The sequence below is a fragment of the Temnothorax americanus genome, unplaced genomic scaffold, assembly GCF_048541705.1.
Source record: "Temnothorax americanus isolate GAGA-0224 unplaced genomic scaffold, ASM4854170v1 Scaffold25, whole genome shotgun sequence".
In the NCBI taxonomy this organism is placed as follows: domain Eukaryota; kingdom Metazoa; phylum Arthropoda; class Insecta; order Hymenoptera; family Formicidae; genus Temnothorax; species Temnothorax americanus.
Window position 1 is genome coordinate 2,472,651 of NW_027509391.1, and position 27,370 is coordinate 2,500,020.

General features: G+C 44.9%; 5 protein-coding genes across 16 annotated transcripts in view; 3 read left to right on the plus strand and 2 right to left on the minus strand.

Annotated features, from left to right (window-relative positions):
- Window positions 1-5,926, plus strand: part of LOC143898994 (uncharacterized) — a 65,421-nt gene extending 59,495 nt beyond the window's left edge. For all 9 annotated transcript variants that reach the window (XM_077408883.1, XM_077408879.1, XM_077408881.1 and 6 more), the window contains 3 exons: window positions 1,674-1,734; window positions 2,095-3,506; window positions 3,783-5,926. In XM_077408883.1, coding sequence (XP_077265009.1) covers window positions 1,674-1,734; window positions 2,095-3,506; window positions 3,783-4,217 — 1,908 coding nt within the window. In that variant the 3' untranslated portion in view covers window positions 4,218-5,926. The remainder of the gene's footprint in view (window positions 1-1,673; window positions 1,735-2,094; window positions 3,507-3,782) is intronic.
- Window positions 5,783-8,996, minus strand: Gcs2beta (glucosidase 2 subunit beta). The gene is made up of 2 exons (XM_077408892.1): window positions 7,894-8,996; window positions 5,783-7,803 (listed from the first exon to the last, which is right to left on the minus strand). Exons 1-2 carry the CDS (start codon window positions 8,819-8,821, stop codon window positions 7,142-7,144), a joined length of 1,590 nt encoding a protein of 529 aa, XP_077265018.1. The 5' UTR covers window positions 8,822-8,996; the 3' UTR covers window positions 5,783-7,141.
- A 1,174-nt stretch (window positions 8,997-10,170) lies between these two features.
- Window positions 10,171-14,886, plus strand: Rnf11 (Ring finger protein 11). 2 transcript variants are annotated; one of them, XM_077408897.1, is made up of 3 exons: window positions 10,171-10,320; window positions 10,430-11,268; window positions 11,754-14,886. In XM_077408897.1, exons 2-3 carry the CDS (start codon window positions 11,128-11,130, stop codon window positions 12,135-12,137), a joined length of 525 nt encoding a protein of 174 aa, XP_077265023.1. In that variant the 5' UTR covers window positions 10,171-10,320; window positions 10,430-11,127; the 3' UTR covers window positions 12,138-14,886. The 2 variants fall into 2 exon arrangements, with proteins under 2 accessions (XP_077265023.1, XP_077265024.1); XM_077408898.1 differs by having other exon boundaries at window positions 10,179-10,320; window positions 10,430-11,259.
- On the minus strand, window positions 13,628-19,308 carry Lin (protein lines homolog). The gene is made up of 2 exons (XM_077408893.1): window positions 18,076-19,308; window positions 13,628-17,347 (listed from the first exon to the last, which is right to left on the minus strand). Exon 2 carries the CDS (start codon window positions 17,163-17,165, stop codon window positions 15,417-15,419), a length of 1,749 nt encoding a protein of 582 aa, XP_077265019.1. The 5' UTR covers window positions 17,166-17,347; window positions 18,076-19,308; the 3' UTR covers window positions 13,628-15,416.
- Window positions 19,309-20,490: 1,182 nt separating this feature from the next.
- Su(w[a]) (suppressor of white-apricot) lies at window positions 20,491-26,458 on the plus strand. 3 transcript variants are annotated; one of them, XM_077408891.1, is made up of 9 exons: window positions 20,595-20,734; window positions 21,022-21,146; window positions 21,775-21,944; window positions 22,028-22,233; window positions 22,320-22,542; window positions 22,796-22,875; window positions 23,607-23,774; window positions 24,548-25,833; window positions 26,136-26,458. In XM_077408891.1, exons 3-9 carry the CDS (start codon window positions 21,935-21,937, stop codon window positions 26,296-26,298), a joined length of 2,136 nt encoding a protein of 711 aa, XP_077265017.1. In that variant the 5' UTR covers window positions 20,595-20,734; window positions 21,022-21,146; window positions 21,775-21,934; the 3' UTR covers window positions 26,299-26,458. The 3 variants fall into 3 exon arrangements, with proteins under 3 accessions (XP_077265015.1, XP_077265017.1, XP_077265016.1); XM_077408889.1 differs by lacking the exon at window positions 21,022-21,146 and having other exon boundaries at window positions 20,491-20,734; XM_077408890.1 differs by having other exon boundaries at window positions 21,022-21,944.
- The last annotated feature ends 912 nt before the right edge of the window (window positions 26,459-27,370 follow it).

Sequence of the window (27,370 nt, forward strand, 5' to 3'; positions counted from 1 at the left end):
GTATTCAATTTGAATCATTTTAATTTTTTAATTATTTCAATTTTAATTTTTTAACCATTTCTATAGGTCGCCACTGCTCCTACTCAATTTGTCGTTAATTTAACTAACGATAAAACAATGGTAATTTAATTAAACCAATGGAGTCAAAATAATACTGTTTTGCATTAAAATCTAATAAATTTCGACACACGTGGTAGTTAAAAATAACAAAATGTTATTTAACTCAAGGTATTGGTTTAAATTTCGTCCTTTAATATTTAACGGTGTAAAATTATTTAAAATATTACAGCTGATTTGCATGCTCTCTGGACAAAGGGCTGCGTTGTCGTTTGATATTCCGGGATGTTACATTGAGCTTCGTGTTCGGCGTACAAATGACTTTAACGGGTTGAGGATTAACCACGTTCTTTCGCTGCCCACATTCGTGCCTCTTATTATCCGTCTCTCGTGCCTACATCCATGTGACGATCGGCGGATTGCGTGAACCGCACGATCGTCGGCGCAATTACGCATCGGTTAAAGAGACGAACGGTCCGAGAGCTCATCCGTATAACCCTTTCTCCTCTTTTACGCGCGTATGTATGCGCGCGACAGCTCTCCTTCTCTTTTGGGGAAATGACTTCGGCACCGAAAACAGGCGGCGACGCACCTGCGACCGGTTTCCGAAGCCGATCCGTGGTTAAGTGGCCGTCGGCGACTCGGCTCGCACGGTGGTCAATACCGTTAGAGACCAACCAGGCGACGTGCTCTGCCTGGCCGGTTCGCCCGTCGAGAATTATCGGCGCCGGTAACGGCGCCGAGAGTCACGTTATGTCGCACGGAATCCCTCGTTGTGTTCAAGGCAGATCAATTAGCAAATTGAAAATAATTGTGCTCGCATTTGGGACTCTCATCCGCGCTGTTAAATTCGGTCAAATTATACTCAATTTGAGTCATTTCAATCATTCCTATATTGGCTCAATTGATATTGGTTTAAATTTCATTCTTTAATATTAGAGATATATTTTTATGAAGCTTGCACGGAGACATTTCTAGCGCACGCGTTTCTTTGAATGTTTTTTATATATTAATTTAATATTAATTCACATTAATTTTATCGATAAAATGAACAGGGAAATGCTCGTTATAATTTGTAAACCGTATTTTCTTGGAACAGAGACTCCATCAAGAATATTGGTTTATCGTTAATTTTAATTGGCATTAGCTTAGACCAGGAATACCAGATTCACGAAAACGTAGATTATCGATACAAATTAATATAGGAACATACCTAAAGAAGAGATTTAAAAATGCAATTAATATCAACTTCAATATCAATCTTAATATCAATTTCTTAAATTAATTTCGTTGATAATGGACAAGGAAATACTCGTCGTAAGTTATTGTAACGCGTATTTTCTTAGAGCAGAGGCTCCAGGAAAATTGTTTACTAAATTGTTTAATTTTAATTAATTGATATCTATTAGCTAAGAGAGAGAGAAATAGCAGATTCACGAAAATTTAGACTTTTTTATACAAACTTTCTCCGTTGCTTTTTTCTTGTTTTTTTTTTTTAATGAACTTTCGATAATCAGAGAAATCGCGGAATGAAATTCGTTGGCAGTGCGTAACACCAAGCTTAATATAAGAGCTCAATTAAATAGTAAAAGTGATTTTGGTTCTTTTTTATATAGATTACGAGATCTACGAAAGACTCGCTTGATCGGATCGTTCCGGTGGCCAAGGAAGATTTACGTAAGTTCCATAGAATGTTACTTACAATTTCGTTGCTTCACAACACGCCAAATTATTCAGATAATCACGATTTATTACACTGTCTATTGGCTATCTTACAAATTGGTACATGAAAATATGAGAGAACGTTAGATTAAATAGACATGGAAAAGTGTGATTATACGAAATGATTTATAATAATTTTTATTATAGATTTTTCATTTTACATGCCTTAAAAATGCGTATCAACAGTTATTATCACGTTAACGATATAGATTACATATATTACATTTGATAAATTTTGTAGTATATTAATATTACATTGTCATACTTCGTCCAATGATAATCTTAATAAACGGAATTATTTTCTTCACTTAACAGCGCAGTTAGAGAGCGCGAGCCTGAGCCACACAGCGGCGCATCACCGGATCTCCGTGCGTCCGAAGAACCGACGTCCACCGCGTCGGACGACGCCCGCGACGACAACACCGACCAACGGTGCCGCGCCCAGCTCGCCGTCGATACCACCGACCATCGCCGAAGATACTCTGGACAGTTTGGAGCATCAGGAGCAACAGCCCCAATCGACCAGCAATGCGCCGTCACCGACGGAACCGCCCCGGACCATCGGCGTGACGAGGAAGTCATCGAGCCGACTGTCTCGCAACTCCGACATTTTCGAGGAGTTGGAATCGAGGCTGCCGCGGAAGCCAAGCGCGACGTCGTTGTCACCGGATAGCCTGGATACTACGACAGCGTCGCGAAGCAGTGCCGAGATGGCCGCCACTACCGAGGAACAGCAGCAGGCGGAACTCAGATGGGTGCCGGTCGCTAGGAAGCCGTCCAACCGGATATCCAAGGGCTCTGATGTGTTCGAAGAGCTGGAAGCGAAATTACCGCGCCGAAGATCTTCGTCGAACCGGTTATCCAAGTCGCCCGACAGCCTGGATTCGTCTCCCGGCTGTTGGTTCTCCAAATCCACCGAGGAGGGCTTTGACAAGCTGGTGGAGTACGAAGAGACCGCGAAACCGGTTGCTTCGGTCAGAAGACAATTGCTGAATCCGATCTCGAAGTCCACCGATCGCGTCTCCAAGTCGTCAGACAGTTTAGAAGCGATCGAGCCGCTGGCCAGCGATGATTCGATGGAGCGACGACGAAGTAGCTTTGACTTCCGAGCGCGTAGAAGTTCGAAAACGATGTCCAAGTCGTCGGAGAGCTTTGACGTGCTCGAGAGCGGCTGCGTCGGCGAGGAGATCGGCCACGAGTTGCAGAAGAGAAGCAGCGTATCCGACATCAATTTATCGCGTGGAAGAAGGCTGTCGAAGAGCGTCTCCAAGTCGTCCGAGAGCTTCGAGAGAATCGATATGAGCGACTTGAAGGACGATGTCGAGGCGGATGTGATATTGGATGACGACACGCCGAAGATGAGCGGTAGACGGTCGAGCAAGAGAATGTCTTCGGAGAGCTCGGATAATTTGGACGTGGAGGACAGGCTGGAGAACAGGAGGGTCAGAAGAACGCCTAAAAGAATACCGAGTACCAGTATAGTGGACGTAGTTATTTCCGGAGATGACCACGAGGGAGAGAAGCGACCGACTCCTACCAGGAAGCCGTCGAGACTTCAGAAATCCTCTGAAAGCTCGGAGCTGGGTAGCACAGACACTCTGGATTCGGAAAGGAGGAACAAATCGTCGGAGAGCACCGAGACACTGGATAGTCTGGAGAAAGACTTGGAGCAGGACAGGAAGGAAGAAGAAATCACGGACAGCGTGATAGATAGGCGTGAAAAAAATGTAAGACGTTGGGGAAAACAGGAAAGTATAAATTAAGAAAACATTTTTCTATTTTTTTTCTTTGTCTGAGAAGAAATTACGCCAGAAACTTGCTTGGAATTAATTATTTTTTTTTTTTTATCAGGATTCTCTCTCTATCTCGAGATAATAACAAAATTTGCTATTAGTGTTAGAAAGAACTATGTGTAAGTTAAGTAGCTTTTTCAGCTATATTCTCCAAGTAATTTCCCAATCGTTTTTTTCGACGACAGAAGTTAATCTCCAACAATCTTTTAGGATTCTTGGTCCAGCAGAAATGTACCGGCGACCGATTCCGATCAAACGTCGATGGGGGACGACACTGAAGACTCCAAGTCGCTCATTTCCGCCGACAATAAATACTACTGGCGCCAGTCTTCTGAGCCGGTATCTAAAGAGAACTTGGGTATCCAACAGTTGTTGGCCATCACAATAATGACCAGGGTGGCTGACAACGGAAATAATCAACGCGGCTCCGTCATCTATCCGAAGAAGAAGCAAATGAGTACGTCGCAGCCGTCGTCGCCGGTAGCCAAGCAAGAGGACACGAAGATGCTTTTCGACAATCTGCTAGTGAGCAATAAGAACGACGAAGATCTGCAAAACATGCTCAACGGAAACATATCGGAGGTGTCCACCGACACTAAGAGCTTCAAGGAGAAACTGATCATGTTCGAAAAACTTGGGAAATGAACGCGCCGCGATAGAGCGATATGGAATTTCGCGATTCTTCTTTTCGATTAATGGATCGCTTCGTTAGCGGCCGATGCTTAATGCAAAAAATGAAGCCACGAGAAAAGATAAACGTGAGAAAAGATAAACGATCTCGTTTAGCGCTTGATAAATACGCATGTTGTAGACTAGTGTTCTCGCTATTCGAACTATTTGTATCACGAACGGAATAAAAACAAAGGAAATCGAGGATTAGATAATTATTTTTCATAGGGAACTTTTTTTGATCATTAGATTCGAAATAATGAAAAATCAATCAACGAGTAAGTAATTGTACGAATAAAAGTATCAAATCGGAAAATATTCTAATTATAAATATGCAAGCATATATCTAGAAAAGGTAAAAAATTTTGAAGTACCTAAAATGAACGTATTAAAATTGTTTCTAAATAAATTGCTCGCATGTTTGTATATTAATTAATCGAAAAGTAATCACAACACACGGCGCGGTATCTCTAATTTTAAAAGTCGAAGAAAAGCTTTCAGTTCACATTGATAATAGCCGGCTGTGCTTTGTCGTTGATGCATTTATTGGGGAAAATTAGTCCCATTCGCGACGACATTTTTCAACAATCGCGTTCGTGTTTTTTTTTTACACGACTGAAAACTGACACTTGAGATTATACCTGATCGCGCACGTGCTCATCACCACGGAAATGCATTCGCGAATGTGCATACATTCTCGTAGAGGGCTTCGTTTCACTCGCAGATAGTTGTACAGTAGTTTAGCAAAGATGTGATCCCTTCGGCGTGATGCATTTATATGTATATCGTGTATTACCCCATATCATGTAAATATGAAAGAAAAGTTGTGCGTTATCACTTTAATGATTCTGAAGAAAAAAAATATATATACATATATAAATGTGTTTGTCACACACACACACCATAGTATTAACATTGATAAATGTAGAAGAGACACGAGAGGTGTTTAAGCTGTACGACGGTCTAAGAAATGTTACGTGTGCAATTATATATTTTCGATACTGTCGAAAAAAAAAATTGTTTATTCTATACAAAGAAACGTATTGATCAGCTCCCACACAAATTGCCCATAAGCTGCCTACACGTGGAAAGTGTAATCCGAATTACGCTAAAATGGGCCTACCATTTTTTCGTCGATGAAACTTATCACTAACAAAAGTGATATTAATACTTTGTCACGATTTAATTAAATACCTATAGGAGATTGTTAAAAGGAGAGTGGATAAGAAAAAAATTGTGAAATTGTCGATAATCGGAGATAGCATGCGATCACCCCCGTATTTCTTGCTGATCTAGGAGGCGTAAAAAAAGGCTGTATAGAGCATATCTTCTTATACTCGTCGAATTTCGCGAGAAAGAAACGGTTTTTGTAGCCTTTCAAGTGCCTTACCGAACCAATCGAGGAACCGAATCGATCGTAGGAGGACGCGGGAACGTTACATCAACCTCTCCCCCCCCTTTAGTTATTCATATGTTGAGCGTACGTTTCGGATCCCGAAAGATGCAAAGATCGTCTCTTAGAATAAATAGAGAAAACTGGATTTAACCACCACGTCATTGTAATATTATGTAATAATATACAGAATAACAAGTGAAATTCTACACACAGACATACATACACGCGCGCATTTACAATGAACAGATTTTCTTTCCATTGATGTAAATAAAGCTGCCATCGCAAATTACGGTTCGACAACAGAAGTTCCTTTCTCTCTTTATTGCATGCACATCTCACAGTATCGCGCCAGCTCCGTGGCGCGTCCTTAAAAAATTACAAAATCGACTTAAGTGTATAATGCGGAACATTTAGGACATCGTATGTACGTACGTGTGGCTAATCAAATCCCCGGAAAAGGTTCGAACTCGCTTTTCCCTTATCGGTACGAGGTATGCACTATGTGACACTTTGTATATGTTTCATTCAGATTTTTGGCGATTTAGTCATATTATATTACATCTCGATTTTATTCTTACGATTCACGTAGAAATGCTTCGTGTACAAAAAAAGGAATGTAACAGCGAGGTTTTTTTTCTTCAACACGTTGGCAATGAATTCGCGCGTAACAATGGTCTCTCCGCGGTTTTTCACAAAAACGGGGTAAGACTCAAGATAATTACTCTTCGGACTTTATCACTGGCGAACTTCGTTCAATATTATGTAAAGACTTCTCGAACGCAAGAACGAATTATCGCAATTGTAATCGTTGTAATTTGCGTATATAGCGGCACATTTTAACGAAAACGCCAGAATGCCTTAATCATACATTCGTCTCATTCTTGTTTCAAATTACCAAAGTTATTTTCGTTTAAATAATGTATTCATATCGTGTTAGATTGATCAAGAAACTTTTACATTTTTTAACATATTGCGGACCAATGATATGCGAATTATAATAGTCGGTAAAATATATAACGCGTCAATGGAATATAATGATTTCGAACGGTCCACGATTCGTTATAATATGAGACTCATTGGTCAATCTATCGCACGATTAAGCTCCGTTGACAATGTATTTTATCCACAATAACGATTTTGTTTTGATACTAAAAGATATGACCGATAGCGTCTCGAAACATATGTGAAACTAAGTGGTAACGGTAATGATTGCTAGCTATATTGGAAAAAAAAAAGACGCAAGAGTGATATTGGACCTTAAACGGATCTCGAGAGGACAGATATCCATCGAAATAAAGATTACTAGCTACGTTACTAATGTATCGATCACGATTACGTTGGAAATGGTTGCGAGAGATATATTTTTCCTTTTTATTTTAACGTTATTTCTTATCGATCCTTGCAACTCGTCTCGCAGCCTGCCGAAGGAGCGTAAGTGCTTGACATTCACATTGTACGTGCAACCGACCGCGGCTTTTTTCATTTTACTAACAAATGAACAAGTTTATAGTTCGTCGTGCCTGTCGGATGAATCGGCCGCACTGGGATTGCAGAGCGCAGGTGTGGAGAACTCCATGGCGTACTCGCAGCGACTCGGCTCCGTTACCGATACGATCGTGTTCTCCGTTCCGCACGACAAGGTGACGATCGTGGAACGTGCCGGACCGTTCCAGCAGGTGAGGCCTCGATCGTACTTCATCTTGGTGTATTTGGCACCGACCGGTCCGACCCATTCGTTCCAGTGGCCGAGATTGACGCTACTGCCACCGGATTTGGACCTCTGGGTCGCCATGGAGTATAGGCACAGCTTGTAAACGTACTCCAAGTCCGTGTACTCGAAGCACTCGCCGTCGAGTGGCGCAAACACCTCCTCCGGCCCGTAATCACGGTCCATCTTCTCCTCCAGCTGTCTGATCTCCGACTGCAAGTCATTGAGGGCCTTCTCCGCCTCCTGGAAACGTTCGCGGGCACCGGTGGCCTCGTTGACGAGCGCCTGCGTCTCCTCGTCGTATTGAACTTCCGGTTCCGACGGTTCCTTCTCGTGTTCCTCCTCGGGAACGTCCTCTTCCTCTCCCTCAGAAATTTCTCCCTCCTTTTCCTGATCCAGGTCTTCGATAGGCTGCTGCTCGTCGGTCTCTTCCTTATCCGTCGCCGCTTTGAACATACCTGCAATTACATAACGAAATTGATAGCTCGCGAATAGATCGAAAAAAAAAAAAAAAAAAAAAACGATAAGCAAGTCTCAACGTTATCTACCTTGCTCCAACATCAAGAAAGGCTTTATGTTTGCCCACGCGTTATCTACAAACTCTTGCAAAGAGACTTCCTTCTTATCGCCGAGGAAATACAGCGCTTCCTCCTCCGACACGGCGCCGTCCCTGTTCTTGTCGAACGTAACCCTGGTCTGCAGCTCTGTCGTCGTTACCGTACCGCTGGAATCCGAGTCCAATATTCTAAAATAATCCTCCGCTTCGGAAACGCTCGAGTCCTCGTCCTCGTCCTCCTCCTCCCCGATGGTCTCCTCGGCGGTCGGCTGTTCCGTCTCGGCGGGCTTGTACTTCTCCAACGCCAGGCTCTCCAGCTCCTCCGCCTGCTTCTTCAGGATCTCCTTCTCCTTCTTGATCAACTCCGCCTCCGCGTAGTCCGTTCTCAACTTGGCCAGGCGCGACTGGTGCTCCGTCCTGAGGGTCTTACCCCTGGCCACCAGTTCCAGGCGCAGCTTGTTACCCTCCCGCACCAGCTGTTCCGCCTTCTGCTGCTCCAGACGTGCCTCCCGGCCCAGCTCGCTGCAGTTGTCGACGCACGCCACCCTGGACGCGTACTCGTCGCTCGTGTCGCAGCAGTCGCAGACGCCGTCGTTGACCCAGGACGACGGTACGTAGGCCGGCTTGTGGCCGGTGTTCTCGCAGTAGAAGAAGCCGTTGGCGCACGCCGCCGTGCCGGGCTCGTCGCTACCGTCCCCGCAGTCGCAGTAGTCGTCGTTTACCCGCGTGAACGGTATCAGCCGGCTGCCGTCCAGGCACTCGAAGTCGCGGTCCGGCCGGTAGAGCGGGTTCTTCGCCACCGGTATGCCGCGTATCTGCAGCACCCCCGAGCCGGCTACGTGGCCCGGCGTGTACGCGGCCAGGAGCAGGCTCGCCGACACCGCGAACGCCAGGAGCCGTGACGCCCGGTGACCGTCCATCCCTCTGGCACCTCCGGCGCGGCAGTTTCTCTCTCGTCGCAAGGTCGCGCGTCGGCTCCGCCCGGTTGAGATCGAGATGCGAGCGCGAAGGACTGTCCACCGTCCCTTTTGAGGTTCAAGTGCGGACGCGAGACGACACTCACGACACACGACGACAGTGACGACGCGACACTCGCACTCGGCGCCACGCTTCTCCGAAAGTTCGACCGGGGGCGACACCTGACACTGACAAATGAGACCAACTTCGGCAACTTCAAACAAACGCGACACGCGTTCATTTGTATCCCTCCCAGTCCTCCCACTTGAAAAGAGCCGCGTCTCTAGTCGAATAATAGATATCGTTATTTGATCTATTATTTTACCGATTACTCGGACGCGGCTTTCTTCGGGTGAGAAGGGCATTAATGACGCCGTCTGCACCCGCGCCGGAGGGTGAAAGAGAGCAAACGCGAGAAAAGGCGCGGACATGGTATGATTCGGCGGTGAACGAGATTTGCGCTGGTCGCATCCTCGAAAAATCCGAGAAAAGTTATCGGGGATATATGACTCGCGAGGAGCAGGTGCTCGGAGTGCCGCGAGTCGCACTCCAATTCGAATCTCGCGCCCTTCGGCGACGCGTACGCGAAGTGAGCCGCGAATAAAATATTAGGAACCGAATTCAAGATAATTCTTCCCGCGCACTTTTGCGAATCGATTTCCGCGAACGACAAATCCACACTTTTTGGAGTGTCCAAAATTGATATTCCCAGAGAGTTTCTTCACCTCTCGCGCTTTTGCACAAAGTTAACAACAATGACGCGTTAGTAAAACATAAAACGGTAATATTTTTATCTAGATGATCGATATAATTATTATATCTAATAATCATGTATTTATATACTTAATTCTTATACTAATAGAGATTTAAATTTATCTGTGTTAATATTATACATATATATAATATCTATAGGTAAAAATCATCTAACAAGATGATCAGCACAAATCTTGAAGCATCCATTAGTCTAATTAGACGCAAAATAAGATAATCGGCCGCTTCTCGCCGCGCGGAACACAATAAGAATTCGAGGAAGCGGAACGCCGAACGCCGGATGCGCATGGTTTTAGAAGCACATCGAGCTAACTGAGCTGCCAATTTCAAAAGCGCAGTCACGCGGGGAGGTGATATGCACCCGAAGATGCAAAAGGAACAACAAAGAGGAATGGATCGCGATCTCTTCGTCGCGGTGACGCGTTTGCCTTGTTTTTCCTTCTGCGAGATTCAGAGCGGCATTCTCTTTCTCTCTCTCACGCGCCTGTTTCTCGTTTCAGGTGCGAGAAGCGTCAACCGCAGCGAAGGCGGCGCCGCGGCCGGCCGTCGGGACGCGCGACGCGTCGCGATATCCCGCTACTATCCGTCCCGAGAACGTCGAACGTCGGGAGCTCGAAAGTGCCTTCTCACTTCTCATGGAGTATGACTCGCTATCGCGCTCCGACGTGATTAGGTACACCCGGGAAACCAGGTGAGGCCGCCCGTCGACGCGCGGCATCGCGAGACCTCCGCGTAGCGCGGAGATTCAACCTGACTGCACCTTCCCTCGCCTCCTCTCTTCCAGCGTTTTCTCGTTTCAGACAGCAGCGCGAACGCGACGTTGTCGACGGAGAGACCGCGCAAGAGGAAGAGGAACGGCTAGGAAATCGCAAATTTTTTGTCGCGCAAATAAAGCGGAGATAGAATCGAGGAAATCGTGTCGGGGGCGATACGTCGAAATCGACCAACTTCCGCTCTGCCTGCTGCCATTGTGCGCGGACGAGTCACCTGCCGTGCTCCGCGCAGTCCGCGCGCATCATGGCGACGCTCAGCTGGTAGTCACTGTCAGGTAGTGACGAGTGACGTGACGACTCGGCTGTGCTGCTGGCTAGTGAGGGGCACCGAGGGGTATGTGACGGCTGCGTTTGGACGGGCTACTCGGTCTACTGCGACGGCATCGTTGTTGTCTCGATCGCGTTGGCCGAGCGTCCGCCCGTGCCCGTGCCCGTGCTGCTCTCGCGAGTCGACGTCGACGAGCTCCGCGGAGAGCGACGGTCCAGGTGAAATGGCAACAAAGTGCACGGTCGCTGTCGCGCTGCCGCCGTCGCTGCCGCGTCCGCACGGGATCCTGTAATCGCTCGCGCGGAACGGGGAAAGCGGGATCGGGGTAGACACGCGGATGCGACGCGCGAGCGACCTGCAAAGCTGACAGCTCGCCGCTAGCTAGTGAGAGACGGAGAAAGTGAGAGAGAGAGAGAGAGAAAGAGAGAGAGAGAGGGAGAGAGATAGAGAGAGAACCATGGGCAACTGTTTGAAGCGCACCGCTGGCAACCAACAGGACAATACAACCCTCCTGAGCAACAATCCCGAGCCCAACGTGTCCGCGAGCGGATCCTCGCAGGAGGGCCTCGGGCCGCCGATCCCCTACAACGTAATTCACGTACAATCGCCATTGCTGTCTTATCGTCGTTGTTGCCTTGTCGCCCGAAATCCAAGCTATATCGCAATCTTCTATAACCTTTCTACGATCTCTTTCCTTTGCTCGTTTCTGTCATTTCTTGTTTATTTGAATACATTTAGACCTGATTTCGAACACCGAGGCTGTAATTAACCGTAGCGCGAAAGACTTCTTACGACAGATTTCTTATCGTGCACTTTGACATTGAGCCAATTAACCGTGTCGATTTTATTCTGTCTAATGCGGTATTTTATTTACAATTGCTTTCATCGGTGATAAAGGGTGATTAGTCTCAGAAATATTCACTTGTCAATTTTTATTTTAGTCGTGGCATCTAACAAAACATAGAGAAATTCTGAAAAGCAAACATACATATTTACGTACTTTTGCAAGTTTCAAGGATCCGCAAGCGACGCGGAAGAAAACGGCACGATTGAATACTAATTTGATTTTTCAATGTTCCACAGCAAGCGGCTTATTACCCGTCGATCGCCACGAGGGAACGTAATTTGCAGTCCACCAACTTGAACATCGGCCATGGGATCGGAGTCAATCTGGCGCAGAGCACCGGCTCGGCCGGCTTGAGCGAGGAGGAGCAACAAGTGAGGATTGCGAAGCGTATAGGACTGATACAGCACTTGCCGATGCGCGAGTACGACGGTGCGAAGAAGGGCGAGTGCGTGATATGCATGATGGAGCTGCTAGTGGGCGAGGAAGTGCGTTATCTACCTTGCATGCACACCTACCACGCGATCTGCATCGACGACTGGTTGCTGCGCTCGTTGACCTGTCCGTCGTGCATGGAGCCGGTGGACGCAGCGCTAATTAGCTCGTATCATCCGACTACTTAATACCGGAGTGACGAGAGTTTTCATCGGTTTAGCCGAGCGGAATTAAATTACTAAGGCTAAACGTGAAGCGACTGAAGAGAGAGAGAGAGAGAGCGAGAGAAAGTCGTTGCTTTTGCTGTAGAGCGTATAAAGGCTTCTGGGTAGTAGAAAGATCGTGTGTCAATGGTCTGATTGTATTTCGCCGTTATACGATATACATATACGTGGGCGCGCGTGTTGTTTAATATAATAATCTCTATCACACACAAAGTACACTCTCCCTTAATTAAATCCGCAGGTATCTTTTTTTAGATCGTTCCTTACGAGAAGGCAAACTTGGGACTTGATTTTAAAATTAAATTTAGTAAATATCACGGCTCCGAAACCCTTTTCCGTAGTGAGTTTTTATTGCTTGTACATTTGATTTCCCGTTTAGAAAAGAAAGATGAGGAGGCGGCTCGATGTAAGAGTGCAATAAAGCGTTGAGTGTAAGCCCCATGTGCACTGATAGGCATATTAGTCGAAACAATAAGTATATATATTATATATATGCGTAGCAATGAGATAATAAGTGCGACACGTGCGGAAATTATTATGTCCTTTGTATTTCTCGTGCGGCTTTTTGTGTAACACATGTTCGTACACGTTCGTGCGCGAATGTTAGACGAGCCAACGCAAATTGCATTTTCTTCTCGCATAATCCGTTTTAATCGCCTCCTTGAGTTGTCCGGATATATAACGTACCTATTCTCGGGTAAAATAAATTAGTCGATAATTTTAAACTTAGGAGATGGGATTTCTTTCTCGGATGCAGATTATACACGTGCGTAGACACTGCAGACCGTCGGGATTGCGTGGATGATAGTCCCGCTATGTTTTCGTGACGAAAGAAAGACTGTCTCTAACGATACTCGCATACGTTTTAAATTTTCTTGATGCCTCGCGCATGTGTCGTTACGTAAACCGCTTGAACCGCTTTTGCCGCGACGAACATTGAACATTTTTCATTTAAATAACGTGTACAGAGAAAGAATGCTTCATTGTATGCTACGGACGATTAGCGGTTTATTATATCGATAGTGCGGGAATACGTATAGCAACGAATAAAGAGAGCGAACAAGACGGTAAACGCAGAGAGGGAGGTAAAATGCGATAAATGATCCACACTGTTGAATACTACGCGCTAATAATGGGCTACGTAACTTAGATTCTGTTGTTAATTTAGTGGAGCTTGTTGAACTAACTTTTGCTGCAGTTACAGTAAAGCAGTGTACATTTTACCGTTCCGCGCCAAGTAAAACTTTACCGAGGTATGTACAGTTTAGTGTAGTTTCGTACATCAATGTATAATATGCGATAGTTTTATCCACTTCGAGCGAAGCGACGTTTCAAACCGAAGAGAGATAAAGAAAGTGAGAGAGAACGCAATTAAATGTTTAATTTATAAAAAGAGGGGGAAAAAAACTTAACCATATGGTACCGCTAAGTTTTCGTTTTAAATTGGAATATGATGCTGTGAAATAGTGATTTATTGACGAAGTACAGAGGTATATAAATAATGATTTAATACGCAAATATAAATATTTAGTAAGAAAATTTTTGTGTTTCTGGAAGATGTCCATCTCGACACAAAATTCCTCGATCGCGCTCCGATCGAACATTTTAAATAATTAGAGCTATATTTGCAAATTCTAAATAGAGAGTAGCGTAATTTTAATTAAAAAAAGAAGGAGATAAGCCAAGGAAGGCTAAAGTTACGAACTTAATTCTAATGGGTCTTTCTAAGATAAAAGGAGGAGAGAAACAAAAAAGGAGATATCCGGACGGTTTGTCCCGGCGAGATAAGCGCGTTACGTCGCTCTAATCAATGTATCGGACCCTTTGCGCGATTAATCGCGGGGCATCACTGACAATCTGCCGGACTACATTATAATCGTGAGTCTCGATAATGGCAATTGTATTTGACTTGCGTTTGGGAAAGATGATAATAAATATTTGATTGAAAAAAAAATATATAATATATATATATAAGGAGAAGAAATATCTTCCAGCTGCCGCCGAATCTGATCTTCCCGCGAGAATGTGGAGTCTAGAATGTAGAATCGTGAGAACGCGGCGCTCAATCACAGGGGGAGATTGAATTAAATTGAACACCACAATTATAAAAGTAAAAACGTGAGAATTTTAGTGTATTACATTACTTACAGAAGGAAATCTTATGTCGAATACGTAGCGCGCGTTGTATAGAGTTGTTAATGTCACTATTTACAGTTACGTTTCATCAGAAATCTCGAAACAACTGCGGACAACTGCATCGTGTCTTTTCTTCCGCTTAGAATTTTAATGTCGCAAAGAGATATGATTTTTCGTCCATAATGTAGTATCAAAATGCTAACCGCAAGTATAAAAGTAAATTCTTTATAATCGTCAATGTTTGAAAATTATATTTTATGTTGTATTTTCTCGGCTCGGCTAAATTAGAAGTCTGACGCTACGAAATACCTCTTTTTACCGTACGAGTACCTGATCTGACGACAACATAATTTCCCACGTAATTTTTCCTACGTCTTCCTTATTTGCTGCATTATAATTTATGCGAATAATCCGTAATAAAATTTTTCGTTTTTAATTTTCTCCAGAATTATCGGAAGAATATGTAACTTCGCCCAGCTAAAACTCGGTATTGCAAAGTCGGCTCTGATGTGCTTGTAAAATATGTACAGTTTTTCTCAGGTATTTTATCAAAATACAATAAAGTTACATTTACAGATATGACTGGAAATTGTACAAATAGCTCTCGAAGTATACATATAAATATTACACTAGTGGTATACATCAATATGTATGCTCTCTGGTGCTTTGGCAGAAACATAATTCATTAGCACCACACGAATGCAGTTTTGTTTTGAGACGATCAACGCGAATTTCCCTGTCTTCCTTTCTTTTGTACTCTACTCCGATTCGATCGCGATTGTACAACTCTCAAAACTCGACTGATTCCGTGAACGAATGGAAATTTCTCCATCTTGCAATTCCAGCTATATTGAAAAATTTCGCTAAAGACTAATAAATAAGAAACGCGTTTCGTCCTTCTAAGTTTTTTTTTTTTCCCCAAGAAGACGGGATCGACGGAGTCAGTCCAGCCGCTTTGCGGGACGGTATGCGGCGATCTGTACACTACGCGTGATATTTTACACATGGCAAAATCTAGCTAAGCTCGGAGAGTACTGACGTTCATACAATTTGTACACACACGATGACCATTTCGAATCTCTCCGAACGTTCTTTTTTTTTCTTATCCTACACGAGGTTGTTACCGTTCTCCACATTACCCTCGTAGAAGGACTCGCATTTCTCGAGTAAACGATGAACCGGACTAATGTTGTACGGGAACAGGTTCTTGGACACCAGCCGATCGATGGCCAACCGTAGTCTTATCAGTACCGTCATAGTGTCGTCCAACTCGCGGCCGCAACACCTGACGAACTCGAGCCAGTTACGCCTAATGTACTTGAGGAATCGCAAGAGATACAGCAGGAAGCAGGTCTCGTTGCTGACCAACAGATCCAGCAGAACATCCGGATCATGCGACACGGCGCGGATGAATTGCACAAAGGTCAATGTGGGGCTGAGCATCTGGCCCAGATCGTTCTGGGGCGGGCCGCGATAGAACAAGCCCACGGCGACGTCCAGACAGCAGACCATACCCTCGATCAAGAAGTCGTCCTGGTCGTGAAACATCTGCACGACCCATTGCGACAGCGGCATCTCCGGATGGAAGGGCATCAACGCTTTCACGCACTGATCCAACTGACGTAGTACCTCGCGGATGCTCCTCTCGATCACCGCCATGTCCTCGTCGAGATCCTCGGCCTCGGAGCCGAGCGACGAGTCGCTGGAGTCGCTGCGCGTCTCCCGCACTGTCACGGCGACGCTCTTGAGCACTAGCAGCACCATCTTCTGCAGCAGAGGACGATCGCCCTCGCCGGTGCCGCCGCCGAACCTACCGGAACCGTGACGGTACGGCAACGCGTCGAGCAGACGCCAGTCCTTGACGGCGCGGACGATGAGGTGCGCCAGGGAGCACGGTTCGTCGGGTAGAACATCCTGCAGCGCCAGGGTGCTGCCGTAACACAGTACTTCGTTGAAGAGTCCGAGCAAGTGTCGCCAGATCACGCCCGGCACATTGGCGTTCAGCAACAGGACGAGATTGTTGAGCTGCGAGTAGAAAGGTTTGGTGTCGATGACGGAAAGATTGGCTTTCACCGAGATGACGGTCTCCCACAGGTGCAGGAACGTGATGACCACGGACGCGTGCTGCGGCGTGTACGCCGTGAGAATGTCATTGAACTTGGACACGAGAATTGTCCACTTGGACTCGAGCGCCTTCACGCACATCGCCTTGACCGTCGTGCTGTCGAAGTCGGTGATGACGAGGGTGTTGCAGCCCGGCGGCGGCACAGACGTCTCGCCCTCCTCCAACGGGTGTATACTACAGTCTTTATGCTCGACCACTCGCTTGACCACGTCCAGGGTGAACAACATCTGGCTGGGCGAGTGGCTGTTGACCAGGGATTGCGTGAGCCTCTCCAGCCAGGCGGCCTCCACGTTGTCCCGCGCGACGATGAAGAACGACGCGAGCACGCGACTCGCCGCGTACGACACGAACTTGTTGGTCGCGTAGGACAGGTCGACGATCTGATCGACGATGCCGTGCTCGTTCCGCGCCACCGCCTCGCAGACGTCCGCCACCCGTTTGCACATGACATTCTTCGCGTTCTGCCTGATGGCCAGGTCGAACAGCAGCTGCAGGGCGCTCAGATACTCCAGAATCTGATCCGTGTCCCAGTCGGACAGCACGGCGTAACGGATGCTACCGTCGGTCTCCTCGACCGTGAAGTTGGTGAACGGCTTGCGCAGACTGCTCTCCGGCATATGGCACAGACATCGCGCGAGGAGGTTCCTCTGCAACTCCTCGACGTCGGCGAGCCCGTTCTTGGCCCCCGCGCTAATCTCGATACGCTGCTTCTTCTTAACCGGCTCCTCCATTACGTTGGCGGGAGGACAATAACGATAGATGCACCATTAACGTCAAGTCGACCATTAACTCGTCAAGTTAAGCTCTCTCGTGTAGGTGACGCCGAGAGGGAGGAGCATCCGAGTACCCACGAGTCACTTGCATTTTCTGCGTCAGCCCATTGTAGTCAGCGGATGAGGTCCATCGGGAATGCCTATTGTGAGAAGTCGTACAAATGTTCGTGTTGAGAATTGTAAACAAGAGAAAGATGAAACGAGGTCTGTCTTTTATTACTCCATTTATTGCTCCACTGAGCCGCACCACAACTTCCCTTCTCCCTTTCGTCAAATTGCAAACATATACCTATTTCACTTTAACTGCAGAGAGCGTACGCTAATTCAGCAATAAAAAACAGACCTATCGTTAAGACTTGTACTCCGAGTTTTTATATCAAACCTAGATACATCGCGTAACGAAGTTCAACGTTCGCTATTAAATATTTAAGCAATTCACCACTGATGAAAGACTTGGTACAGTCGAAACGTTCAGTTATTGTACGTCTCTTAATTTTCTACTTTTTTATTTAACGAGTAGCTTTTTAATACCCAAGTTCACTTCTTGCTCGTCCTTCGGCCGATGATTACTTTACAGTTTAGCCCGTGTAGCAAACGGATCAACCTTATATAATTTTAATTAGGACTCGTTACCCGCACGTACAGCGTTACCGAGCGACAGTACGCCTCGTCTCCTTCGAATAAATTTTTTTTTTATATTTTTATGCCACTATCCTATTCTATTTATCGCGGCGCGAGCCCAGAAAAGTATATTCGCGCCTTCGCGCGAGCGTCGGGTCTCCCCGGATGCCAGAAACGGACGGCAGAAGCGCGGTAGACGATGTCCGGTGTGTAACACCAGAAGCCAGTAGGCAACGGGCAAACTTACACCATTAAATTCCCACCGCGCTATCCTCGCCGCGGGACGAAGGGGGCTGCACACCCCTGGCTCCTGGACGACGTCGCGTGCGCAGCTGGGTTATCCTCCCAGCGACGCGCCCGACGACCGCGCTCCGGGCCCCCGCTGGATTCCGCGAGTTCGTGGATCGGCGCGACGCGCTTCGTTCCAGGACGGGGGGGGCCGCCTTCAATGGCAGCTCTCGCGCGCGCAGACGGACGAGCGTAGCTCACCCAACACCGGGGTGTGTGAGCGACGCCGAGTGTGTCCTGGTGCAACGTGCTCCGGGCACCTCCGATCGTCCGAGGGACTTCCGCGGCGTCGCTTCGCGTCCCGTCCCCGTTCCTCGTCCCTGGTCCCCGTCGCGCGTCGTCGCGTTGAACACGGGCGACGTTCCCCGTTCGCACGGCGCACGGCCACGCGCGAAGCGAACGTTAGGTGGTGGGGGAGGGGGAGGGGTGGAAAGGGGAGAGGAGAGGAGGAGGGGGCCACACGCGGCGAAACGTTTCCCCGCACGATTCTTCGGTGTCAGCCGCGCCGAATCTCGGGGATCCCTCTTGGGGATGATCCCTCGCGACTAGGAAGCGACACCCACGGGGAGGAGCACACGCAGCGCTCGCACGGCAGCGGCCGCGCACTCGCTCTGTTGCCACGTATACGACGTGCTACCGACGGCGACGGCGGCGGCGAAAAATGACACGGGGGTACAACGCGCGATCGACGTACAACAACGGCGACGGCCGGCAGGTGCGGCAGCAGCAGCAGCAGCACGGCGATGATCGTCGGCAGGGGCGCGTAACACCGTGCCCGGTGTCGGGCGGCGATACCTCGAGGCCGCGGCCGCCGCGTCGTATTTCGCACGTATTCCGGTCCGTTGGCGTGCCACTACGGCCGGGCATCGTGCGGAGCCGCACACAGGACATGTATAATGGAGCCGCGTAACACGGTAGCCGTCCGTCGCGCATTCCATAACGTTACTGAGGGGGTACCGCGGTGGAGAGCCGCGCGGCCAATCGTGCGCGGACGCGCGCGCGCGCACGCCGTCGTGCGTGATGATCCGCGGGCGCGTAATGCGTCGTTTATCGCGGATAAAAGTCGCCCGTAACGAAATGCCGTGCGATAAATAAGCGCGCGATCATCGGCAACTCAGCATCGATCGGGGCGCCCCCGCGCGGCCGCGCCTCGCCAGCGCCGTGGCGGGCGATTCGAATCGCTCGCCGCCTGCGGGGCCCAGCAGTCGCATTTTCCTGAAATTTATAAAAAAAAAGAAAAGAAAATACACGGAGGCCGGTATTCATAGTCGGTTCTCATATTTAAGACCATCTTAAGTACAATCTTAAGATGTCATAAACCAATCACAAAGCCGTATTAGCATCTTAAAATATTACTTAAGACGGTTTTGAAATTAGATCTGATTGTGGATACCCCGGCCGGAGAGAATTTTTTATTATATTTTATCTTTAAATTTACTACAAACTTGGGACAACTTGGCAACCAAGGAATTTCTAAAATATACAAAAGACATTTTACAAACGTGATAAAAATTACCAAGCAGATTGGTAAATTTTGAAAAATTATTGAAATTTGCTAGATATATTTTAGTAAAATTTCAAACATATTTTATATTTTAATGTAATAGATATTAATATTTTGTTATGGTAGATATATTAAAATCAAAATAGCTCGCATAAAAGTCTTGGTGGTATACAATGTTGTCCCACAACTATACCATGATTTCAGGGTAAATTCTAAGAGAAAATTATCTCCGTGTACTTATAAAAAGTTTTACGTGAACTTGACGTTTCGCGCGATTGCTCGATGATTCGTCAATAACTTCACGCGGAATTGAAAGGCGCGGAATAAAATGTTCCGCTTGAAGTTGCACACGATTGTATATATCTTCATCGCTGTCGAATATCCGCATTACATTATCGATTATTAAATTATCGATTCGTTGCAGCATATTTAATTAGCAGTACGGCAAGTTCTGTCTATTAAAAAGAATTACACGGTAATTCAACTGTTAATCAAAGAGGGGAGGGACGCAAAAGGAAAGAAATTCAATTCGCGCAGAGGAATTTGGCGAAATGTGAACCCGGCCGAAGTGAGCTCGCGAATTCAAATATTTATATTATAAATCTGGCGACCAACTTCCGGATATTAGGCAGGTATATGATTTATCGAAGCGATAATCGTCGGATTCGTCCAAACGGCGCGAAGTTTGAACACGACGGATATCCATGAATGCGAAAGAACTTTCCTTGGCGTTCCAGAGTCTAGACGCGCAGACGCGCGCGCATCCCGGAAGCGGGGGCGATTCATCACGTTCCCCTTCCCTTCCCTTCCTCCTCTTCTCGCTGACTCTCTCTCTCGCTTTACCAAGCTTATATATACACGGCGACCGTCGAGCGGAGTAGCGGAGAAGCGGAGTCGGAGTCAGAGCAGTCGGGAAAATGGCGTCGTCGAAGAGCCAACGGTGGATGGTAGACTCGGGGATTCTGCGTAAAAAGAATAGCGACGAGGAACCGCAGGAGCTGTTGGTGTTCGGATATAGCTGCAAATTATTTCGCGATGATGACAAGGCGAAAATGATTGATCAGGGAAAGCATTTGATACCATGGATGGGCGATAACACTTTGAGGATAGACAGGTCCGTTTCTCTAACCTAGACAAATTTCTCATCTAGGATATTTGTTCTCATGCATAATGACCACGCACCGTTTTTACGTTTCCCCGACGACGAAAAACGTAAAAGTACGACTGACCTCGACCGCAAACAAAAAAAAACTAAGACCACCAAATTCGAAAACCGAATTAAAAAAAATCAAAAAATCAAAACCAAGTCCTGCATTTAGAAGCGAAAAACAAGCGGGGTCCCCCCTTCTCATCGTTAATCTCTGGATAAAGCAAACTGGAGACTGTTTAAGGCTTCCGCAGGTGTTCTATCTCTCTCTCTCTCGGCTGTGAAACGCGCAGTGTGTGGCAGCGCGATTTACGCGCTCTGCACGCGGGTGCTCCGGTGAGACGTGACGCTTGTGGCTGGCCGTCTGTGCAGCAGCAAGGTGAGACACGGCGTTGAGAGACAAACGGACAAGGCTGACGGTTGTAGGTAATTTATACGACCGCTCAGCACGGTATGTATTTGGCACATTAGACTCGGCTTTTCCTCGGGGCGGCGCGCAGGCCGTTGTTACTTTTACTCGCAAGCTTATATAGTTGTATGGACTTTCATGCTCTTCTGCTCTTCTCCATGTGCACATGTACGTTCAAATTAATCTGCAGCGACGATATACAACGTATACAACGTGTAAATGTAACGAGACAAAATATGTGTCTGTAAATTTTAAAATAAACATAATCGAATGTAATGCTGTAATTTAGAAATTAACGGTAACGAGATAATTGTTACTTAAAATGGTTATATATATATATATATATATATATATATATATATATATATATATATACTTGTCGTTATCGCGGTATGTTGATATTTTAATGAAAAAGCAAGAACAGGTAGAAACGTTACTCGAGGCGTCCTTTATTTAGCTCTGTTCTATTTCAGAGAAATCGCTCTGGTGGGACTTACTTCTTGACTTAATATTTCCAGATGCCGTGGCCAACTTGTACATCAAAACACCTAAAACGATATCGTCTTCCTCCTCTAACGGTTGTATTGTATGTGTATAGATACGATGGACGAGGGGCTCTGGCTGACTTACGGATTCACGAGCCACCATCGGGTGGTTTCGATCAGCGGACGATACTTACCGAGGAAGAACTGAAAGTAGAGCAACTTTGTGACGAGGAGCGGTATCGGTCCCTTTACAACAACGACGCGGAGGAGTCCATGAATCATGGTAACGTATCCTCTTTCCCAAAAACGTTTTGATTATACTTTTCGTACACGTTACCAGAGTTTAATCGCGAATTCGCATTGCAGAAGAGGAGATAAAGAGGTTGCATCAAGCACTGGACTCCGAATCTTCGTACAATCAAGTGGGATATAATTACAACGAAGATGAAAATGGTCATAAAGCTTCCGGCGAAGAGTCTCAGAGTCCGAAACAATCGGAGGGCTCTCAAGAGGAAGATCAGGCATTCGTGGCACCTCCCGAACTGGAACCATTTCCCGAGGGAATGGTCCTGGTAAGATGTCGTTTTGTATTTGTTTTATTGTATTTGTAGATATTAGATAATGTGATTAGATAACGTCAATTTTTTCGAATGTTTAGCCGGAAACGCAGAAACTGAATGCCATTATAATGAAAACAGCGCTGTTTATAAGTCAACACGGAAGCCAGTTGGAAATCTTGATAAAGACGAAACAGGCAAACAATCCGCAGTTTGCGTTCCTATCGATAGACGAGCCGCTCCATCAGTATTACAAATATGTCCTCGATGCTATCAAGAGTGGAAAATATAATCCCGAAAAGCAACCTGAGAAAGAAGAATCTGGTATGCATATCATTTTCTATAACAAGCGATGCCTTATAGTAATTATATTGAAGTTGAGTTGAAGTAATTGAAGCGACATAAAGCAGGATTTGATTACCCACACCTACTTTGATTCTACTTAGTTTTTCTTGCCGTAAGTATTGCCATAAATTTTTGTTAATACTCTAATTGGTAACCTATGCATAATCTACCTTAATGATCTTGAGATGTGTGCGTGATGTCTCATCGTTATCTTTTTTTTTTTCAATGCTAGAACCTGAGGAAGAGTCTGACCAAGATGACGAACCGTACCTGCATCCAAGTCTCGCGTCGTCGCTTACCAAGATCGAAGCGGTACGTTTCACACGGTACATTTTGTCACTTTGCACGCTGTACATTAATCTGTTCTTAAAAATGCATAAGCGGTCCCTGCGTTCTCGTGCAGAAGAATTTTGCATTCGGGGTAATTCAAAATATGAAGATCCCTAGCTGGACCACACTGAATTATTTTTAAGAATGGCGATTTCGATATTCACACGGATCACAATAGGATGAAACGTTAATATTACTCTGCAACACTAATTTATGTGTCAAATATTTCTGCTTCCAGGGCTGATTTTGGTATGCATTGGACCTATTCTCATATATTTTTATTTATTCATTTATTGCACCATTTAAAACTCTTTTTAATTCCTTCTGCGTGCGTGCAATATTCCAAAAAATGTATTAAACGCATTATTTATTTATCACTTTGTTATTAGAGAAATGATGAAGTGAATAGAATCAAATATAATTAAATTTTTAAGTTATAATACAATTATTAAATTCATGATTTTTTTATATCTAAATATTTACAATCACAATATTTATCATATATTTTTAAAAAATATGCTTTTTGAAATATTTTTCTGATATCTTTTTAAATTATTCTTCTAAAGTTTGCGTTTGTAGATATAACGTAGCTATAATAGTCATCCCGGATATATTGTATTTCCAGTTTTACTTTAATGGATGGATACCGTAGAGGATATTTAATTTAAAATAAGCTAAATGCAGAACTATAAGAAAATTCTTTCCGTTTATAGGCACCTAGTATACCAAGTATACAATATAAGCCGTCGGCGGATTGCGCGTACTCCATGCTCGTGAACAAGATCACAGGGAAACCACCACCGTCCAAGGTACCGCAAGCGTTAGACCCGACGATGCAGGCAATGCCGTCCACTGGATACTATCACCCAGTGCCACCACAGGTATAATCATGTTAATAGTATCATGTTAATAGCAGGATACATTGAAGAACATTTTAATATTATTTTCATAAAGTGGGGTTTATTTATTTCGTTTTATTACTTTTGACTTGTATTTATAATGACTTATTTTACCTCTAGTATTGCTAACCTTCATTCTCTGTAACATCAGTATTATTTGATAACCGCCTATAGACTCAACATCTGTTTTAAACTTTGGCACGTAATTTGACTATTATGTATTCTTCTGTGACAAATTATATCATTCGTATTCCATGTCTTTAAACCTTCGCGCTCCTATGACTAAATAGTGAGTTCATTTACTTATATCCGTATCTTTATCTTCTTGTTGATTACCACATTATAATAGGGATTATTTAGTCAACTAACTACCAACATGCAATGTAACGTTCCAATTTCAAAGCAACTTATTGATCAAACTATTGATCAAATTAACTATTGATCAAATGGGAGAACGCGAAAAAATTCATATTTACATAACTGTATTTTTTAATGTTTTGACTACGCTGAAGATGGTTCAAAACAGAGCCGAAACGTTCCTCATTAACTTGGTAAATTATTAAAGGCCACGTTCAGCAGAACGTTTATTTTGCAACTGTTTATTATGTAAATTATAACTTATAAGTTTACACATTAATAACCGCATTGCACTCTCAATTGCCTAAATTGCAACCCCATTTTATTGATTTTATTACCGAGAGTCCTAGATTTATTATTTGCATTGTTCTTTATTACATTACAATGTCTTTTTTCAGAGTTATCCTCCTTATCCTACCCCCATGCAGTACTCACATGGTCCGGTTATATACGGGTCAAATGGACAAATGCAATCGCCCTCGCAACTCGTCATGCCAACCATGCTAAACGATACGGCCACGACGCAAACCGTATCGTCCAAGGAGACACCTACGCCGTTGGTACCGTACGGGATACCTGCCCAAAAACCATTGAGCAGGCCATCTTTTATCGTGCCACCAGCGGAAGTTCAGGTCATCATCGACAAGATGGCAAGTTACGTGGCGAAGAATGGACGCGATTTTGAGACAATTGTCAAGAACAAGGGGGATTCTAGATTCAATTTCTTGGAGTTGTCGCATCAGTACCATGGTTACTACGCGCACAAGCTGACGGTGTACGAGGGTGCGATAAATCCGAAGGTGTTGACAGAAGAACAGCTGTTGCAGAAGCAGGAACCACAGGAAGAGAAGCAGAAAAAGCTGGAGGAACTGCAGAAGAAGCAACAACGAATGGAGGAGGTGCAGAAGCGAGTGAGAATGATACAGGCGAAGAAGAAGAACGGCGGCGACACGAAGGTGAAGCAGAGCACGGGATCGGCGAAACAGATCACCACTGTATCATTCTCCATCAAAAAACCAAAAGATGGAGAGAGCCCAGTAATCGAGAAGAGGAATGCTTTACCGTTGGAAGAGAGCGACGAAGAGATGGAGAGTGATAAAAAGGATGCTAATTCCAAGCCCGGTTCACCCGAAGATAGCACAGCCGATCCGAATTTCTCGATTGCCATTGGGGACAAAGACCCACCGAAATCGGAGAAGAAACCGAAGAGCGATGACAAAGAGTTGGTGGATTTGACGGACGATATACTCGAGGATTGTCAAAAAGAGATCAGGCATAAACAGGCGCAGGAGGACAGGATCAAGGATAAGCTGGCAGCGGCCGCGCGGGATAAATTACTTTCCAGGGAACGACAGTTGCAGCTCGAGAGAAAAAAGAGAGCCGCTATATTTCTCAGCCATATCCAAACGCCCGCACTCAAGACCGGTTCTACCACGGTGAATCCAAATTCCCGAAAGGACGATTCGGACGAGATACACTCGCTGCCATCGCCGTCCCTCGAGGATAATAAAGACAAATCTTCGCAAGATACGAAGATGTGCGGTAATTCTCTGATGGATCGATTGAAAGGCGCGGACTTGAGCGGCAAGAGATCGCGACAACGTTCCAGAAGTCGGAGCGGAAGTCGCACGGACAGGCACAAACTGCACAAAAAGCACAAGAAAAAGAAAAGTTCTCATCGAAGGTAATTGAAGTTATTTTATTTTAAAATTGGGTGCAGTAAAAATAACAGTATAAAGTTCAAATTTTTAATTTTTATTCAGAGATGCGTACCCATTGTAATTACGTTACATTATTTGCTTATAGCTAAATTTTATAACTTGCATTCTGTTAAAATAATTTATTGCTAAGTTTGTAGTTACACTTATAGTCACGCTTTTAAAATATTATCTTTTAAACTGCGTTATTTATTTCTTGAATTATGACCTAAAATCTCGTTAAAAGTATTTCGTTTGTTTAAACGTGAACTGCACCTGTATGTTTCAGTAATTACGACAGCTCGAGTTCCTCCCGTTCGCACAGATCCAAGAAGAGCAAGAAATCATCCTCGCGGCACAGATCCCGTTCGCGCAGTCCCTCGCACAGACACCGACACAATTCACGACGGCGGGAGAGCAATACGAGCCACTCGGACTCCAGCTCGCCTTGATGTTTCTTCGCTTTATTTAAATAAGATTACATCAAGAAATGTTGTATATATACACATATGCTATTACAGATAACGTATATTATAATCGCGTATTGTGACAAATTTGATACACCTTTTGTCAACAAGAAACATGAAGAATTTACTCTTTAATTTTTCAGTGTTTGTGAGTTTCAGTTTGTAGTCTACCTCTCGCGCCTTTTACACGTGTATCTTTCTGTTTTCCCATTACGCATTCTTCCGATATCATTTTTCGAAATCGCTTATTTATCTGTGAGCTCAACTAATTATCGAATTCCTGTCCCCGATTTTCTTCCAACTATTCACATGTATATAAAAGGAAAAGTTTGGAGGGATAAGATGTCCGATAAAAAATTGAGCTTTATATGTATTCAATGTTTTATATTATACATATTTATATTGTACAAAAATTCCTTCTTTTTTTTCAAAATCAATTTTTAACACTGTGTGAAATAGGTTGCGCATGAAAAATACTATTATTTCAAGACAAATATGTTTAAAAAAACAAACAAGGTTGTGAATGTTATGATGATTTGCAAAAATTGCGATAATATAATACGAATGTGTGTGGTGAAAAAATTTCTTGATCGTGTGAGGCTGGTGACATTATGCAATATCATGCAAAGGTTATCGAATTGGATATTTCCACGCACCGAGCACGTTGCAAATACTATTTCTCGAATGGTGGAATGCAAACGCCATCTCTCTTTTTTTTTTTTTTTTTTTTTTCGCGTTATTTCGCATTTTCACGCGGCAGCCGAATTTTTAACCGATTCGAATGCAACACGCGCAACCCATAAACGCGCGGCAATTGAATCCATTTGCCGCGGAATGGTAACAATTATATTATACATTTGACATCATTCGCACGTCGGTTGCGCCGCGTGTCAATCGATCATCACGGCAAGCCAATCCGGTTTAACGAACTATTTATAATGTGCGTCACTGTTACACATGGCCGATTTATCAGTGGAAATTTAGAAATTTATTTTTAGGTGTGCTATTATTAGCGTCTATTTGTTTCATTGTTTTATTTTGTTCTGCGATCTTTAAA

Bases quoted from the DNA above. Each gene is read 5' to 3' on its own strand.
- Gcs2beta (XM_077408892.1), bottom strand. From the start codon at position 8,821: ATGGACGGTCACCGGGCGTCACGGCTCCTGGCGTTCGCGGTGTCGGCG. The intron at 7,804-7,893 runs GTAGATAACGTT...ATGTAATTGCAG, and splicing joins TTTCTTGATGTTGGAGCAAG to GTATGTTCAAAGCGGCGACG.
- Rnf11 (XM_077408897.1), top strand. From the start codon at position 11,128: ATGGGCAACTGTTTGAAGCGCACCGCTGGCAACCAACAGGACAATACA. The intron at 11,269-11,753 runs GTACAATCGCCA...AATGTTCCACAG, and splicing joins TCCCCTACAACGTAATTCAC to CAAGCGGCTTATTACCCGTC.
- Lin (XM_077408893.1), bottom strand. From the start codon at position 17,165: ATGGAGGAGCCGGTTAAGAAGAAGCAGCGTATCGAGATTAGCGCGGGG.